This window comes from Uranotaenia lowii, chromosome 3, assembly GCF_029784155.1.
Source record: "Uranotaenia lowii strain MFRU-FL chromosome 3, ASM2978415v1, whole genome shotgun sequence".
NCBI lineage: Eukaryota > Metazoa > Arthropoda > Insecta > Diptera > Culicidae > Uranotaenia > Uranotaenia lowii.
In genome coordinates this window covers 293,773,526-293,792,291 of record NC_073693.1, presented here as the reverse complement: position 1 = coordinate 293,792,291, position 18,766 = coordinate 293,773,526, and the positions used below count along the sequence as shown (strand labels likewise).

Here is an 18,766-nt window from a genome sequence, read left to right as displayed (position 1 = left end):
TTCGGTTTACTGCTTCTGATAATCTTTTTATGGCACAATTTTTATTGTAAATAACCTTTGCTCATTTTATTTGTTCCTTTGTTTAAACTCTTTTTTTTTTGGTTTCGCGTATGCAGTTTTACCCAAAGTGTTCCAATTACTTTGTGTTTCACTAATTAGTCTCTTCAAAATATATGTGGGGTTATCAAAGTATCTCATTTCATAATTTTCTTTTTTATTTGTGTTTTAGATTTTTGTCTTGTTCTGTTTTTTTTTTTTAAGTGTAATAGTGTTTTAGTTAAAGTTTTGCTTCCTTTCTTCCAAGTTTCCTTAATGTGTATATTCATAAATATACACAAATGCTTCTGTGGGTGTATTTTTCAACAATAGTGCTTTTATGAGTTTATGTCTCGCTTATTTTGAAGTAAATCGTTGGAGTAAAGAATAATTGAACATCATAGTTTTTTTTTAGTTTATCTCCTTTGAGTTTTTTTTCTTGCTAATTGTATCTCATACTTTCAAATTTAGACTGCTGACTGCTGGTATGATTTCTAATCGAAGCGACAGAGCTGTGTTTTTATTTATTTGAACATTTAAAAGCGCATGTTTACATATTTTCACTTGGTTTTCGTTGATAGGATTATTCAAATACCATCATGTCACCATCTACCGCCCAGTTAAGCGGTTTTTCAACTTCAAACATGTGTAATAAAAAAACGACGGCAGATTTTTATTCGCTTTCTTTTCCAATACATCTCAAAACTGCTATACTTTCAATTAAAAATTTAGTGGAATGCGAAAAATGTGCGCTTTTCAAAATAATTAACTAAATGTTGAGGTGTTCAACTGGCCCTATTACCGCCCACTCGACTTTTTGGGTATCAATAAGGTTTTCTTAAGGAAAAACTATCTAACAACACGGAAACTGTTCTTTTTAGTATTTTCCATATAACGAGCTGTCAAAAGCATTTTGAGGAACATGAGAGAATACATTTTGTGAAATTTTTCCCGCAAATTTTTGACAAATTGTAACAAAGTGCGTTGACTGACAAAATGATGATTCCAGGCAAACAGCCTCAAGTAACCGGTTACTTTCAGCGATAAAACATCATTTTCTAACATAATCGAACTAAATTCTTCTTATAATTTACACATTTGATACAATACATGCGCTAAAAACAAAGAAATTGTGCGTGACCGGTCATTAGGAACCCACACTTTTTTTTAAACACCAATTACCGCCCATCACTAATCGCTTCCAAAAACAACAACTATTGAAAAAATCGGAAATTTTTCGATGCAAATCTATTCTACGAAAATAAAACTATCGTTTCAAGTCGATTTTAGGTCAAATAAGTACTATCTTGAAAACAAAAACCCTTTTTGCCCTAGGAGTACAGTAATGCTTAGTTCGCTAACAGGCGTCGAATTCAACAATTTGACCGGAAACCAAAAACTAAACATTTAATTTATGGCTATAGTTGGCATAATTAAGTGATGTTTTTTCAGTGAAATGATCGAACAATGATGCCGACACAGAACACAGGTCTTATTTTTGGAGAAAACATCCCAGTTTTTTCAAAATACAAACAAAAGGGTGATTTTGGGCGGTAAATGGTGTCTGGGCGGTAGATGGTGACATGATGGTAATAGACTTGGAGTGCTGTTTTGGTTTTTAAATTTTCTTTTAATTTTAGACGCAAAGATATTGGCTGTTATACGAAATAAGTTCGACAGGTCTTATTTTTCCCTACTATGGATCAGTTTTGTTTGTTTCTCAATATTCAACCTTTTTCACAATCCTGGAACTTGATGCACTTGGCAACGCTTTTTGTGCGTTTTATTTTTTTCACTTGATAAGTTATATGATTTTTTGCACTGGTTTTTCTTTCGATTTTTTTGCTTTCAAATTTTGTGCAAGAACAAGAGCCAAATAAAATTCAAACATGAAAAATACCCAAGAACGGGAAAATAAAACGCACTATTATACTACTTGAAAGTATGTGTTATTTTAAAAATTCCAAACATAACAGAATACAATCTAAATATAAGAATATTTCCAAAAATTGAAGACCGTTAGCATATTTACTAATTAGGCAAAATTCACCAAGAAAAAACTTCTTTTCTACAAATTAGCATTTGGTAAAATGTTACAACTTTTCGATTGATGTTGAAACCAAAGTCCGAAATAAAGAAAAGTGTATGCAGGGTTTCTCGATCATTAATAAGTATACAGAACTGTTTCGGCAGATGAATTCCGAAACGATTTTTGCATGAATTTGATTGGTGAATTTAATTAAAAATCATTAAACTTCAAACCAAATCTAATGCCAAATTTGACCAAATATAATATATTTAATCAAATTGAAGAAGAACCAAAGAAAACAGCACTTTTGTTGCATATATTTCCAAAACTGATTTTGGAAAAATTTGAATTTGGAAAATTTTTATCGATCATATATTTTTTTGGAGATTAAAATGAGATAAAATTTAAAACAGAAAAAAATAACATTTTCAAGTACCTACTCGTTCGAAAAGTTTTGTGTTTTTGTTCGCCCTCATTTAAAATAAAAATAAATGCATTGAAGTAAAATGTTAACATATAATAAAATCTTTTTACTAGTTTCACGATGCAATGGCAACAGGACACAAATACACATAGAAAAAACACTCTTTAAAAACCAATTGTTAAGTTGCAAACTACGGAAACAAGGGGAAATTCCCTCGCTAAGTGTTCTGCGCGCTACAGCACAGATAATGTTATTACCCGAAACTACTTTAGTTTGCTTCCAACAACATACATCATTGTAGTAGTTATTGTTGTTGTTAGATCGTAAAACTGTCTTCCACACGCTTGTTTGCTAGTTTGGATCTACTACTCCGGTATCATTTCGGCTCCGGCCGCATATATAGGATTGGAAGCATTAGAAGTGTCCCCGGAATCTAAATAGTTTTTTTGTACTCACTTACAAGTTACCTCCTTCCTTTCCGGAATCATCATCCTCGGCAAAAATAATAACAACGCCTCGGAAGGTTCCAATAACTGCTGGTAGTCGCTTCTCGGCTGACCACTTTTGGGACAATAAATACACAAATTTTGTTTCATATACACACACACCGTACACAAATTGTAGTAGGGTCATCTACAACTTTTGCCAAACAAGTCCAAGTACACTTGGAAAGATGAAGGGCCCACATTACGAGTTATTCAGTTTGTCTTTCCGTCTCCGGGCCAGATCGGACATCCCTACCGGCCCGAGGTTGGCGGCCTGCGGCGATGAAATGGCACGGAAGGTGGCGTGAACGGCTCCCTTGATGGCTTCCGGATTCTCGGCCGGGGTACAATCTCCCCCAGTGAGGGCAGCCGTCGCATTGGCCATCATTCCGGTGGCCATCGTCATGGTGGACTGCGTTGTCGAATGCAGATGTTGCTGTTGCTGCTGATAGGGATGCATCATGCCCGGCTGGTTGTACAACAACCGGGACCGGGACAGCCACGGATGCCGTAGGATCTGGGCCGCCGTTGGACGTCGCTGTGGCACAATGTGGAGCATCTGCCGGAGCAGTTCCTTGACCTCCTCGCTGATGTTGGGCCATTTCTAAATCGAAACAACGTTGTTATTCGAGTATAACAAACAAATCAGTCGATTCAACTTACCCCTGTTTCCAGATCGACCTTCCCGGATCCTATCCGGGCCAGAATCATATCCGGAGAATCGTTCGGAGTGCTTGCGAAAGGAGTTTTACCATCAAGCATTATGTACAGCAGCACCCCGAGGGACCAAATGTCACACGCTAGATCGTAACCTTGCTTCTTAAGCACTTCGGGCGCTACAAAGTTGGCCGTATAGCATGGGGTCATGAGCAAACCGTTGTCAGCCCGAAGCTGCTTGGCAAATCCGAGATCGCACAGTTTCAGCGATTCCGGAGTATGATTGGCGGATGCGTACAACAGATTCGAGGGCTTCAGGTCCCTGTGGACGACCCCATGCTCATGCAGATAAGCAACGGCCGATACGACCGTTTTCAGGACCGCACTGGCCTCAACCTCCGACATGTATTGGATGGACAAGATTCGATCCAGCAGCTCCCCTCCCTTTAGCAACTCCATTACCAGGTACACATAAGTGGGGTCCTCGTGGACACTGAACAGAGACACGATGTTCGGATGATTGCCGTATCGCAGTAGAATTTCCACTTCCTCTCGACAATCGTGACCGGATTTGTCGATAATCTAAAAATGAACAGAAAATAATTAAATTTCTCAAAACGTAGTTCGACGACCAAACAACGAACCTTAACGGCGTAATGCTTCTTGGTGGTACGATTCTCACACAACCGACAAACGGAAAACGTTCCCCGACCCAGCTCCTGCATCATTGCGTACTCATCGGCAAAGGCGACCGGTTTGACACCAGGAATTTCGTTCGTAAACGGTGCCCTGGGACCCATCTGATTCTGAATGTCGTCCAGCAAACAGGGCGCTATAAAACTGAATCCGCGGAAGATCTCATGGGCACTCGCACTAACAGGACCACCGGGGGAATCTCTGCAAAAAAAAAACACCAAACCCCTCGATTAGTCCCAGCTCTCTACTTCAACTCACAAGCTAACATATACTTGGGCGATTTGTTGGTGTACTCCGTGTCAAAGTAAAACGCATCGTCGCGGGAAACGGCCGGAATGAAGGGGGGTCGCACCTCCTTCCGCTCGAACGCATCCCAATCGACGTTAGAGAAGAACTCGTGCCGCTTGATGTCGTCGATACCGTTTGGGCCAACCCCCAACCGATTCTGGGGATTGCGTTTGAACAGGGCCCGCAACAAACTCTGAGCCTCCGGGCTCAGATTTTCTGGCATCCCAAGTTTGGTTTTCAGGATCTGGTTCATCGTATCGTTACGATTGCTACCGTGGAAGGGAAGGTTGCCCGTCAGCATCTCAAACTGTAATGAACGATTTTCATATTGTACTGATCTAACGAATTCAACGCTTTTCAAAGCATATTTACCATTAGAACCCCAAAGGACCACCAATCTGCGGCGAAGGTGTGGCCCTTTCGGTTGACGACCTCGGGGGCCATGTACTCGACGGTGCCGCAGAAACTGTACGTTTTGGATCCGTCCAGGGGTTGCTTCGAGAGTCCGAAATCGGTTAAAGCTATGTGTCCGTCCTGGAATACAGAAAAAAGAGAGTCATCAAACAGTTGCTCACGAATTTATACCGATAAGTTAGAACTGTCGGGGATTTTGGTTGCCCATCATAGGAGTTGGTTTCGGCAACGACAATAACTACATCTGGGTGAAGTGCGTCCGATTCCACGATTAGTAGAGGTCGAGGTAGTGCTCGCTTCCTTTAAGGGTAGCTGCGGGGATAAAACTTGACCTTATTCGTAGCGGACCTCGTAGGGAGGGGGGAAACCACTGTCGGGGGATACCCTCGAGGTAGATTGGCTCACGACTTTGAGCGATTGGGTCCCGATCGTGCGCTGTGATAGTCATGAGTTGAGAATACAGGACAACGGTTTTTGTAGACTGATCCCATTGGCAGGGAGCTGTCAAGTAGTGTGCGTCCAATCCCCAGGTTAGAGGATAAATCAGGCCTTGAGCGGAGGGGCATGCGTTTTAAAGTCGAGTCATTACGAGGAGAGGTCAGATCTCGAATCGTCAGTGGCGAGTCTGTGCGTGAACCTGGAGTTATAACGAGGAAAAGTGGGTTCTCAAGTTGTTATAGAAGAGATCAGATCTCGAGTTGTAAAGAGGAGAGTTATAGCTTAAAGTGGTTTCGTAAACGAATATATATGGTGTGGAGCGCACTAGCGCGAGTATGACCTGGCACCATTAGTTTAACGATAGTTCGAGGGGGGATCCAAGGTCAGAGACCCTAGGTGAACTTGAAGGAGTAAGAAGTACACATGAAGTGTATCATGATTCATTCTATTGCACCGATGGACTCATAGTGGCACCTGTGGTGACGTGGTGGCTCAATGATCTGGACGTAGTTCTAGACCAGCTGGAATTCAAGACACACACGAACTACGTTGTCGCCGAAGGCTCCAGAAGTCTTGGATTATTATTTAGAGTAGCCAAGGACTGCAAGGATATGTATCGCGTAAAAAGCTTGTATTTCAGCATAGTTCGCTTTATCCACAGCCACAGATAAATTTTATCCTCGAATACGTAGTAGGTGTCCCTACTAGGAGCCTTAAACACCTGGCACTGAAAAGACCCGTTTCGCTTGCCAAGCTACAAACATCGATGCCGTCTTATTGACATGGACACTCTTCAAGCCCCCAGAAACTAAACACGAAAAACCAGCCTCTTTCGTCGCCGATCTCTTGACATCGCGAATCTACTGTCCTACGCTACTGGAAGCCATTTCTCTAAATGTAAAATCCCGTGGAACCAAATTAGCTATTGGAGGGTGTTGTATACTACAAAGGTTTCCATTATTATTTTAGATCCTCCTCTCCTTCCAATGGAGAGATGAAAAGGGAGAAGGCGGACTTTCACACAACTTTTCGAGAATTGATCAAGCAAATGGATTAAATTTGGCATGGTAGGGTTTTCACGAACGTGCATGGACTCACCTGATCCAACAAAATATTCTCCGGCTTCAGGTCCCTATAGATGATGCCGAGACTGTGCAGATGGTTCAACGCCAACGCCAGCTCGGCCAGGTAGAACTTGACGTCCTCCTCGGTAAACATCACCTCCTTACTGAGCCGGGTGAACAAATCCCCGCCCCGCAGGAAGTCCAGTATCAGATACAGCTTTCCGGGCGTCTGGAAGGCATAGTGCAGCTTCACAATAAATGCATGACCAACGTCAGCCAGAATGTTTCGCTCGTTGGTACTCCGAACTCGATCCTTCACTTTGAGGGTGGCTTTCTTTAATACCTGGAAAAATTTGAATTGGAAAAAAAAGTTAGATCATTCGATTCAAACGAGATTATACCAATCAAACTTACTTTCATGGCATACATAGTACCCGCATCCTTTCCAACGATTTTCCTAACTAAAAATACTTTTCCGAAGGAACCCTCGCCGAGTACCTTGAGCAATTCGAACTGTGAGGGGTCAGCTTTGTCGTGACCCTCGCGGACCACATCCCGGATGTCGAACTCCTGCTCATCGCCCGATTTCATTCCGGAAGCATCCCCGGATGCGTCCAGATCCATGGCTTCCCCGTCCCCCTCCATCGGGTGGCACTGGTTGTGGTGATCATCCGGAAGCAGCTGATGGTGGTGATGATGCAGCTGATGCAGGTTCTGGGGCAGGTGCAGGTGGTGATGATTGGTGCTGGCCAACTGCCCGGCCGGGTCAAGCTGGGGAGCCTGCTGGCTGAGCAACACCTCGTAGCCCTCGTCGACGACCATCTCGGCATTATCCTGGGACGATGACTGCAAAAGGGCACAGGAGAGAAATATATTTCCATTAGCTGTGATTCAGACATATCCTGGCGTCATAGAGATGCAAAGCTATTTCAGTCATTAGGAGTACAATTATAATCGACTAACAAAAACTCATTCTAAGCTTCATGCGACATATTGAGGAAAAAAAGGAAGGCATAACAGGAGTTTTCTTTTAAGTCATGGCGCTTTACTGTTTCTCCACAAGGATCCTTTTATTATATGTCACGCTAATACAATATTAGGATATTACAGTCTAAATTTAACTGTGAGTCAGAGTGACATATAAACCAAAAAAAAATAATAAAAAAATAATTATAAATTTTAACACAAATTGTTAAACAGATGCAATCGAATCGACATTCCACTGGCAATCAAGGGAAACCTGAGGCCTCAAGCCATAAAAATCAATGCGCAAAGGAATCTCCTCGACAATGACAATAAAAGGCTGTTTGCATCAATTAAATGTGCATCAATTCATCGTGGCTTTGTGGGGTTGCATTTAATTTTTCTTGGATTCCACGCCGTTGCACCCGTCATTTTTTCTCAATGCAGTACTTCGGGGAGGGGGAAGCACATACCCAAAGCAAATACGATAGAGACATTTAGAGGGCTCGAGATGTACCCATATAAGTGGACTATTAATTTCCACCAGTTTTCAAAGAATCCATAAGATTGAAAAATGTCCAAAGAAACTTTTCCCTCGCAACCACTCGGGTTAAAAAAAAATTGACCGAGAAACTCCGAATTCGAGGAATGGCTTGGCCTGTGTAAGATACCATATTATTTCTATAATAGGTCACAGAATAGATTACTGCCTGTTTTCATGAAATTTTGGATTTATCAATAAAATCTCGGATAGCATTAACGCTATAGGTCAACAAACTCCTGGAATTTGATGATCTGAAATAGGATTGTAAGTTATTTGTATGGGAGAGTGGGGAATCATAGGCCACTTTTTTTCGTTGTTCCATAACTTCTTTATTACAAAAGATAAAATGAAAACAAAAAATGGTATGGTTTTTTACATTTTCAAGGTATCATAAGCTATTTTTTTAAATTTTAATATGTTATTTTCCCCCAATTCTGACTGTTTGAAAAAATGCAATATTTTTTGGATTTTGAAAAATGGTGGGGAATCGTTGGCCACCAAATCCAAATTGACCAAATAATATGCAAAGTTTATGAGTTGAACCAAAACTGTGATTTTCTAATTAATTTCGTTATTTTAAAGCAATTTCAGATGATGAAATAAAAAAGAGAGCTGTGTATGATCGCATAGATTCCAAAACCTGGCTCGCAAACGTTTTGGCAAAATTTCGTATATAAGATGGACAAAATATTTTTCATAACTGTTCATTTGGCATAAGAAAACTTTACAGATAGGAAAAAAGTATTTTAAGTTCTGAATGTGTATAAAAACATAAAAACATAGGTGATTCAAGATGTGTGGCCCACGATTCCCCACAAGCTATGACTTGCAAATTGGTTGCGTTTGTGTGACTTATTGATGTATTTTTGTTATGCACTTTAGGTTCCCTACCGATGAAATTAGCGGGTGTTTTTTTAATTATGTAAGTAAATTTTTCTAACTTTTATTAGCTTGATAAATAAAAGAAGCCCGAATCCAATCCGATTAGCTGGCTTAGTTGCAGAGTTAAAAGTAGAATCATGTATGTGTGTTCTTTAGAACAAAATGAAGTTTTCCTATAATCGTAAAAGATCAAGTTCACTCTAGTCCGAGTAACTCCTATTTTCAAGTCTGGAGACAATTCAGACGTTTCAAACTACCGCCCAATCTCAACGCTCTCAGTATTGAACAAAATCCTGGAAAAACTTCTCGTCACCAGGATAAGTGAGTACCTATCGAGATACGACCTTATAAGTCCGCGCCAGTATGGATTCCGGAAGGGATGCAGTACATTAACAGCAACTACCGAACTTCTGGAAGATGTATATGACGACCTGGACAATCGTAACTACGTCGGTGCCCTGTTTTTGGATCTGAGGAAAGCATTCGACACAATAGACTACGACTTGCTGTTGCAAAAATTGGAATGGTATGGTATAAGGGTATATACGGACGATAGTGTTGGCGAAAAATTGGCCTCAGCCATAACCTCAAACTTTGATTTGCTGGCGGCCTCACCAGTGATGCTAGGTGCGTTACTAAAATCAGTATTTGTGTGATTTCAACTAATTATAATATTTCTGAATTGATTAAATTGATTATTTTTTAAATGTCAACAGCTAAACGTTTGAATTCATTATGATGTGTCCCAAAATCGATGAAGATAAGCCATATTTTTCTAATGAATTTTCAAGGTGAATTTAAAACATCTGAAATATGTTTTCATATACTGCTTGATAGATTCAAAATTTGTTTCTATCTTCTAAACGAATACCAAATCATTAACTGTTACAAAAAAAGTATTTTAATGAAAGCCCGTCTATGTTGACTTTGAAAATAATCTCCTGCATGCTCTGATTATTATAAACAAATCCACATAATTTGCTACATCGTTTAAGTGTGCGATACAGGCAGTTGTTATTCCGTTCAGACAAATGTTGCAATCAATTTCTACGCCTTTAATTGCATTTCATTTTTTTCTAGAAATCTACGGGAATATTGCAAATTCTCAGTACTTATGAAAAGGTTTTTCAATAACAATGCAATAACAATGCAATTAAAAAATATAATCATTTTCCAAATATCAATGCACTTGGCAACCCTGAACGCCAAAAAAAAATCAAAACACGAACACCGTGTAATGTTTTTCCACAGGGCGAATTTGTCGATATGAGTGCCGGAAAAACGCGTTTATCGTGCGCCCTTCTCAAAAATCGATTCTGTTCTCCCATGGTTTGAGGTTATGGCTGAGGCCTCCTGCTAAGGTGGTGTTCGTGTAAAACTGTCAATATATCCTAATACGAGGTCAGCCTCATCGGTTAATTGAAAGCTACATAACAGATCGACAACAATTCGTGTCTCTGAAAGGATACTCAAGTAGCAAAAAATTCATTACAACGGGAGTACCACAAAGGAGTAACCTAGGCCGCTGATGTTTCTAGTTTTTATCAACAATCTTCCAAAACTGAACCTACATGGCAAAGTTCGGCTCTTTGTCGATGATACCATAATCTCATATAGTCACTTCAACCCCCTCAAGATAGTGGAATGGATTGGTAACAACCTGCAAGTCCTTCAGCAATACTTCGACTGTAACCTGCTTTCGCTCAACCTATCAAAAATTTCGTACATGTTGTTCAACTCCGGTTGTCGCTACATACCACAGCTGCCATTAATCCGTATAGGCAATACGATTATTGAACGAGTGCGCCAGTTCAAATATCTGGGATTACTTCTGGACGATAACCTATGCTGATCAAAATATCTGCATTTATTCCTACCCACTGGCAGCCAAACGTTTATTTTGCGCTGTTCCACTCGAGGTTACGATACCTAATATCGCTGTGGGGCAAAGCATGTAAAAGCCGCCTTAGAGAACTGCAAACCATGCAAAATCGTGTCTTCAAGCTGCTTTATTTATATCCTTCTGAGTTGTTATATGGCATGAATTACTCAGTACTTCCTATACGAGGTGCCCAGAAGTTCCAAACTCTAATATTCACCCACAAACTCCTGCAAGCAGAGAATCCCACCACAATTTGCGCCTCGAGAGAATGGCGTCCCACCGTTTGTCCAGAAACGCAAATCATCTCCGCCTATCCCGTGTAAGGACGGAATACGCGAAAAAGAAACCTAGCTACTTTGCCAGTAAACTCTACAACAACCTGCCAGAGACCCTGAAATAGTCTTCAACGCCCTCGCGATTCAAAGCGCAACTGTTATCGATCTGCAAGCTTAGCTTAGCTTAGCTTAGCTTGTTTGACTACTCACATCCACCTTTAATCATTGAGTCCGAAATGTTTTATACAACTTTTGAGGAATGGATTTCAAGACATTTTTTTTCCTAAATTCAATGTTAATAAATATAACTAAGTACTACATTTCGAGTTCCATGATCGCTGGCGTGGCTCAGTAGAACTAGTTCCACATCGCCAATGGTTGCTACTCCGTGAATGACCGAGGCCATCAATTTTGTTCAAAGGTCAAAAGAATGGTGTCTGGGATTGACAGCACATTCTCTTTGCCCAAAACTGATGCTCTCTTTTTTAACATCAATAACGGCGCCGGCCACGTCCTAGTAGTCAAAGGATAGATTGGAAAAGAGAGAAAGGGATAAAAGAACAATATTGTGCTTTAGGACCGAGGTTACCTCTGCATCCTAGCAAATAAATTGTTGTTGGTCATGGATGAAAGGATACGACCAGGAGACACTTTTGACTAGTGCGGTCATCTATATATATAAAAATGAATTTCTGTCTGTCTGTCTGTCTGTCTGTTCCCTATAGACTCGGAAACTACTGAGCCGATTTGCGTGAAACTTGCCAGGTGGGGGTATTGGAGGCCGGGGAAGGTTTCTATTATGGTTTAAGACCCCTCCCTCTTTCATGAAGGGAGGGAGGGGCCTAACAAACAAAAGACAATTTTCTCCATAACTCGAGAACCAATCAAGTGAATGGTATCAAATTTGGCATGGGGTGGTATTTGGGAACGAGGAATATTTCTAGGATTATTAGGTACCCCTCCCTCCTCTCAGTGAGGTGATAGGAAGGGGGGAGGGGGGGCTATCTTACAATTTTTTATATAACTCGAAAACTAATCAAGATATTGGAACCAAATTTGGCATGGGAAGGTATTTGGATACAAAAAATATTTCAATGATTATTTGAGACCCCTCCCTCTTTCTATTAGAAAGGGGGAGGAGGCCTATTTCATGTTTTTTTACATAATTCAAAAACTAATAAAGCAAATGGAGCCAAATTTACCATGGGGAGGTATTTGGATACAAAAAATATTTCTATGATTATTTGAGACCCCTCCCTCTTTCCAATAGGGAGATATCAAGGGGGGGGGGCTTCTTTTATATTTTTGACATAACACAAAAACTAATCAAGCAAATGGAACCAAACTTGGCATGGGCGGGTATTTGGGAACGAGACATGTTCTAATGATTGTTTGAGACCCCTTCCTTCTTTCAGCGGGGAGAAAGGAAGGAGAGAGGGGAGTTTCATACAATTTTTACAGCATAACTCGAGAACTACAACATCAAATGGAACCTAATTTGGCATGGTACGAAGTTTGGGTACGAGAAATGCTTCTATGAATATTTGGTATCCCTCACTCTTTCAAAGAGGTGGATGAAAAGGGGAGGGGGAAGGGTCACCCTTACAATTTTGAGTATAACTGGGGAGCTGATCGAGCAAATGGAACCATATTTGGCGTGTGAGGGTATTTGGATACGAGAAATGTTTCTATGATAAATTGAAGCCCCATTTTTTTCAGCGGAACGATATAAAGGGGGGAACCGGGGGCTTTCATACAAATTTTTTGCATAATCGAGAATTAATCGAGCGAATGAAACCAAATTTGGCATCAAAAAGTACTTGAGTACGAAAAATACTTCTATGAATATTAAATTCTCACCCCTCCATTCAATGGGGAGAATGGAAGGGGGATGGTACTCTGTTTCAAGTTTATGCATAACTCAAGAATTTACTACGCAAATAAAACTAAATTTGGCATGGAGTGGTATTTCAATACTACAGATATTTCTATGAGAAACAATTCCTTTCTTGCTGAAGGAGAATAGAACTGGGAACATAGGAAGAGAAGAGGAAAGCTTATGTTTTTTTTTACAAAATCCAAGAAATATGCAAAACTTAACATGGAAAATGATTCTGATATGATTCTTTGATTATTTGACACACCCTCCTCCTTCCAGTGAGTATGTACATAGGTAAAGGGAGGTGGGTCTAATGAAATTTTGAACAACAAAGCAACGAAACAAATATGGCATAGAGAGGTATTTGGATACGAGATATTTTTCCACGATAGTTATAGACCCTTACGATTTACAATGTAGAGAGTAAAAGAATGGGGGGGGAGGGCTCTATATAAATTTTGTTGTAAAGCTCAAAAATTTATCAGCTAATATAACTTTATTTGATATAAGAGGATTCTTGGTTAGGAAAAATATGGGTATGATTATTAAACACCACGACCTCCAATCAACAGGGGGTGATGGGAAGGACAGAGAGGTCTCTTATCAGTTTTTTAGCATAAATTTAAAACATATCAACCAAAAACAACCATTTTTTATAAGTTAGATGTTTGCGTACGATTGATTTGAGACCCTCATATTTCAGGGCGAAGCTTAAAAAAAATAGATTAAATTATCGGAACTTTAGCACAAATTTATAGATCAAAATTCAGAAAATTAGTTTAAATCATCTTTGTATTGCAATTCAAAACTTCAGCTGCAGCTCTCATTTTATATGGTTAATTTTGAATTATGTTATAATGGGCCAACAAAACAATAAAAATTTTAATAATTTCTGAAAATATCATTTGATTTGGAAAGGTGTAGCAAAGCACACCGGGTCAGCTAGTCTATATATATAAAAATGAATTTCTGTCTGTCTGTCTGTCTGTCTGTCTGTCTGTCTGTTCCCTATAGACTCGGAAACTACTGAACCGATTTGCGTGAAACTTGGCAGGTGGGGGTATTGGAGGCAGAGGAAGGTTCCTATTATGGTTTGAGACCCCTCCCTCTCTCATGAAGGGAGGGAGGGGCCTCCCAAATAAAAGACAATTTTTTGCATAAGTCGAGAACCCATCAAGCAAATGGTATCAAATTTGGCATGGGGTGATATTTGGGAACAAGGAATATTTCTATGAATATTTGGTACCCCTCCCTCTTCTCATTGGGATGATAGGAAGGGGGGAGGGGGGCTACCTTACAATTTTTCATATAACTCGAAAACTAATCAAGCTAATGGAACAAAATTTGGCATAGGAGGGTAGTGGAATACGAAAAATGGTTCTATGATTATTTCAAACCCCTCCCTCCTTCCATTGGAGATACAGGAAGAAGGGGGGGGGGGCTTTAACCACTTTTTTATTGCATAGCTTGAAAACTATTCGAGCAAATGAAACCAAATTTGGCTAGGAAGGGTATATGGGTACGATAAACAGTTCTATGAATATTTGGTACCCCTCCCTCCTTCCAGTGAGGATATAGAAAGGGGGAGGGTGCTCCTTTACAATTTTTAGCATAACTGGATAAATAATAAGCAAATGGCACCCAATTTGACGTGGGAAGGTATATGATTACGATAAATGTTTCTATGATATTTTGAGAACCTTTCGTCCTTCAAGTCGGAAAATCTTAAGGGGGGAGGGTCCTCCCATATAATTTTTATATCCCTCGGGAACTTACTAAGCATATGGAATGAAATTTGGGTTGAGAGGGTATTTGACCACAGGGAAGGTTTATGTGAATATTTGGTACTACTGCCTCCTTCCAGTGGGGTGATATGAAGGAGAGAGGGAGGGGGAGGGGGGGCTCCTTTACAATTATTCGCATTACTCGAGAACTAATCAAGCAAATGGAAACAACTTTGGCTTGGGAAAGCTTTGGCATGAATACGTAAAATGGTTATTAGCTTATTTGAGACTTCTTTCTCCTTCAATGATCTGGCGAACGTGGGGTGCCCGAGAAATTGGAGAACGGTTGCCATGGACCGAGTGAATTTTAGGAACTATGTTCGTCAAGTTATGTCGTAAGACATAACTGTTATGTCGTAAATAAAATAAAATAAAAATCTCCTTCAATTGAGAATTCAGTTAGGGAAGACGGAAGCTCATATATGTATGATTGTTTTGCATAAACCAAAAACTTATCTAACAAATGGAACAATCATTCAATTTAGCAACTGGGGAAGAATTTGGCATAGGAGTGTATTTGAATACACGGAATGTTCAATCTTGATCCTGTTCTTCTAGGTAGGAAATAGGTAGATAGAGCGGCTCCGATACAAATTTTATAGCATAACTCGACAACTTATAAATCAATCGAAACCAAATTTGGCATGAGAGGGTATTCGAGCTCAAGATATGTTTTTTCCGGTAGTTTAGCATCACTACCACAAATCAGTGGAACTATATAGAGGGAAAAGAGGGCATTGATAAAATTTGTTTAATATTTCTAAAACTTATCGAGAAAATAGAATTAAATTATCATGGGAGAAAATTTGTGTACAAGCAATGTTTCTTCGATGGTTTTAAAACTCCTTCTCTTGCCAGAGGGGAGATATACAGTAGGGAGAGGGACACCAATTTTTTGAATAACTCGAGAACTTATCGAGAATGGGGCCATATATGACGTGGGATCGTATTTGTATACAAGAAGTGTTTTTCTGATGTTATGAGACCCACCTTCTTTCAATTAGGGATATAGGAATGGAAGTAATTCGTATAGGTAAAATAAATGTCCCATGATGTTATTTTGTTACTGAAAATGCTCACATGATAGTTTGACAAAGTTTCATATTTATAAAAAAAATATTTTGGCATAAGTTATAAACTTTTTAAGCAAAGAAATTCAGAGTCATAAAAAGGATTAAAACACGGATTTAAAAAAAATAATTAAGATTTCAAAATAAAAAATTTGCAAATTCATTTTGAAAAAAAAAATTTAATGATATTGAAATTGAACTTAAAATTTTGTGCAAATAAATAACAAGTTAAATAACTAGGTACCACAAGTTTCAAAATTTTTTGAAGGTGTAGCAAAGCACACCGGGTCAGCTAGTATCTATATGTATAAAAATGAATTTCTGTCTGTCTGTCTGTCTGTCTGTCTGTTCCCTATAGACTCGAAAACTACTGAACCGATTTGCGCGAAACTTGGCAGATGGGGGTATTGGAGCTCGGGGAAAGTTCCTATAATAGTTTGGGATCCCTCCCTCTTTCTGGAAGGAGGGAGGGGGTCATTTAAATAAAAGTGATAAGTCTTCATAACTCGAGAACTGATCATGCATATGGGACCAAATTTGGCATGGGAGTGTATTTCGGTACGAGGAACGTTTATTTGATGGATTGGTACCCCTACCTCCTTCCAGTGGGGAAATAGGAAGGGGGGAGGGGGCCTTCTTTACAATTTTTTACATAACTGGAGAACTAATAAAGCAAATGGAAACAAATTTGGCATGGGAGGGTAGTGGGATACGAGAAATGGTTCTATGATTATTTCAGACCCCTCCCTTCTTCCAGTGGAGATTCAGGAAAAAGGGGAGGGGCCTTTAACCAATTTTTTTATTACATAACTTGAAAACTATTCGAGCAAATGAAACCAAATTTGGTTTGGAAGGGTATTTGGGTACAATACATAGTTCTAGAATATATGGTACCCCTCCCTCCGTCCAGTGAGGAAATAGAAAGTGGGGAGGGGGCTGCTTTACAGTTTTCAGCATTACTGGAAAAATAATCAAGCAAATGGAACCGAATTTGGCGTGGAAAGATGTATGATTACGAGAAATGTTTTTATGATATTTTTAAAAGCCTCCGTTCTTCAAGTCGGAAAATCTTAAGGGCGAAGGGTGCTCCCATTCAATTTTTCACATCACTCGGGAACTTACCCGGCAAATGAAACGAAATTTGATTTGGGAGGGTTTTTGAGAACAAGGAATGTTTCTGTGAATATTTGGTACTTCTTCCAGTTGCGTGATAGGAAGCAGAGAAGGGGGCTTCTTTACAATTTTTTGCATAACTCGAGAACTTATCGAGCAAATGGAAACAACTATGGCATAGGAAAGCAGTTGGATACTTAAAATGGTTATTTGCTTTTTAAGACTTCTGTCTCCTTCAATTGGGGATACATTTAGAGAAGACGGGAGCTCACATACGATTGTTTTGCATAAACCAAGAACTTATAAAACGACCACCAGTTATCTAACAAATGGAACCAAATATGACATGAGAACAATCATACAATCGAGCAAATGGACAGAATTTGGCAAGAAAGTGTATTTGAATACACGGAATTTTGATTTTTATCCATTTCTTCCAGGTAGGGGATAGATATAGGAAGAGGGGGTCCGATACAAAATTTAGAGCATAACTCGACAACGAATAATGCAAACGAAACCAAATTTTGCATGAGAAATCTTTTTCCGGTAGTTTAGCAGCCCTCCCTCCATTCAGTGGAACGATAAAAAGTGGGAAGAGGGCCACTCATACAATATTTAATATTTCGATAACTAATCGAGAAAATGGAACCTAATTTGCATGGGAGCATATTTGTGCACGGGAAATGTTTCTTAAATGGTTTGATTTTAAAATATTTAATTAAGATTTCAAATAAAAAAAAATTGCAATTTTATTTTGAAAAAAAAAATAATGTTTTTGAAATGGGATTGATGATTTTGTGTAAAAAAACTAAAAGTTGAATAACTAGGTACCATAAATTTCAATAATTTTTGGAAGGTGTAGCAAAGCACACCGGGTCAGCTAGTCTAGAATAATTTTTCATTTAATTTCCTAAATACCTGATTTCTAAAGAAACTCTCAAATTAACAGGTGAGTCAATGTTTTCTGCTTTTCAACTTTGAATTTTTTCCCTAAACCAGATATATCCTCGTGATGTATCTTTTATTTCAATTTCAATTTTTACACTAAATCTAATTAAATCATCAAATTTAATTTTTTAGGTAGAATTCCAAAGTGTTCTAGATTTTTTCATTGAATTTTTGGATTAGTAGAACAAATGTCTCAACTTAGTAAATTAGTTATTAACAGATTTACACAAGAATAATGCAAACTAAAAAAAAAATAACTTCTAAAGTATCTTTTAATCTGCTGTTCTATTGCTGCACTATTTGTTTAGATTTATATTGAACTAAATCAAAACGGTAATTTTTCAGAATGATTTCTTTCATAATGAAGTATTTTGTTGAATGTTTTCCTGCCAATTGATATGATTCATATGTATTTCATTTATATTTTTTCTGGGCAGAGGACATAACACTTCCATAAACGTTGCGTTGAATGCTCGATAATATAAGCAATTAAACAATTAAGGGGGGAGTAGGGTCTAACGGATAAAAAAAACACCATTTTCACGAATTTTTTTTAGAGCTATCGTTCAAACAAATGTATTCAAATTTTCTGCATTATACAAATCATTATTAAGAGAACATTTAGTAACTTTTTCGTAGATAATTCGTAGATAAATATTGAAAAATGAGCCGGTGACGGAGCACTTTCGAGGATGCCTTTTAGAAAACAGGATTTGCGGTGGACACTGTACCCTACTCCCCCCTTAAAGTACTATTTTGATTCCTGTTTCTACTTTTTGGAATTTTTGAAGGTGGTGTGAAGCAAAATAATCTACTTGTTACGAACTCCTCATTTATCAACATCAAGTAACTATCAAAGTGTTGCAAGTCTTTGGTATAGTTCAATAGTTCGTAC

General features: G+C 38.9%; 1 protein-coding gene across 5 annotated transcripts in view; it reads right to left on the bottom strand.

Moving 5' to 3' along the window:
* Positions 1 to 244: 244 nt before the first annotated feature.
* LOC129758752 (ribosomal protein S6 kinase 2 beta) overlaps positions 245 to 18,766 on the bottom strand; it is a 100,299-nt gene continuing 81,777 nt past the window's right edge. For 4 of the 5 annotated variants that reach the window (XM_055756357.1, XM_055756360.1, XM_055756358.1 and 1 more), the window contains 7 exons: positions 6,946 to 7,377; positions 6,566 to 6,874; positions 4,988 to 5,149; positions 4,594 to 4,922; positions 4,276 to 4,528; positions 3,638 to 4,213; positions 245 to 3,578 (listed from right to left, as the gene is read on the bottom strand). In XM_055756357.1, coding sequence (XP_055612332.1) covers positions 3,177 to 3,578; positions 3,638 to 4,213; positions 4,276 to 4,528; positions 4,594 to 4,922; positions 4,988 to 5,149; positions 6,566 to 6,874; positions 6,946 to 7,377 — 2,463 coding nt within the window. In that variant the 3' untranslated portion in view covers positions 245 to 3,176. The remainder of the gene's footprint in view (positions 3,579 to 3,637; positions 4,214 to 4,275; positions 4,529 to 4,593; positions 4,923 to 4,987; positions 5,150 to 6,565; positions 6,875 to 6,945; positions 7,378 to 18,766) is intronic. The other variant, XM_055756359.1, reaches the window with a different exon arrangement.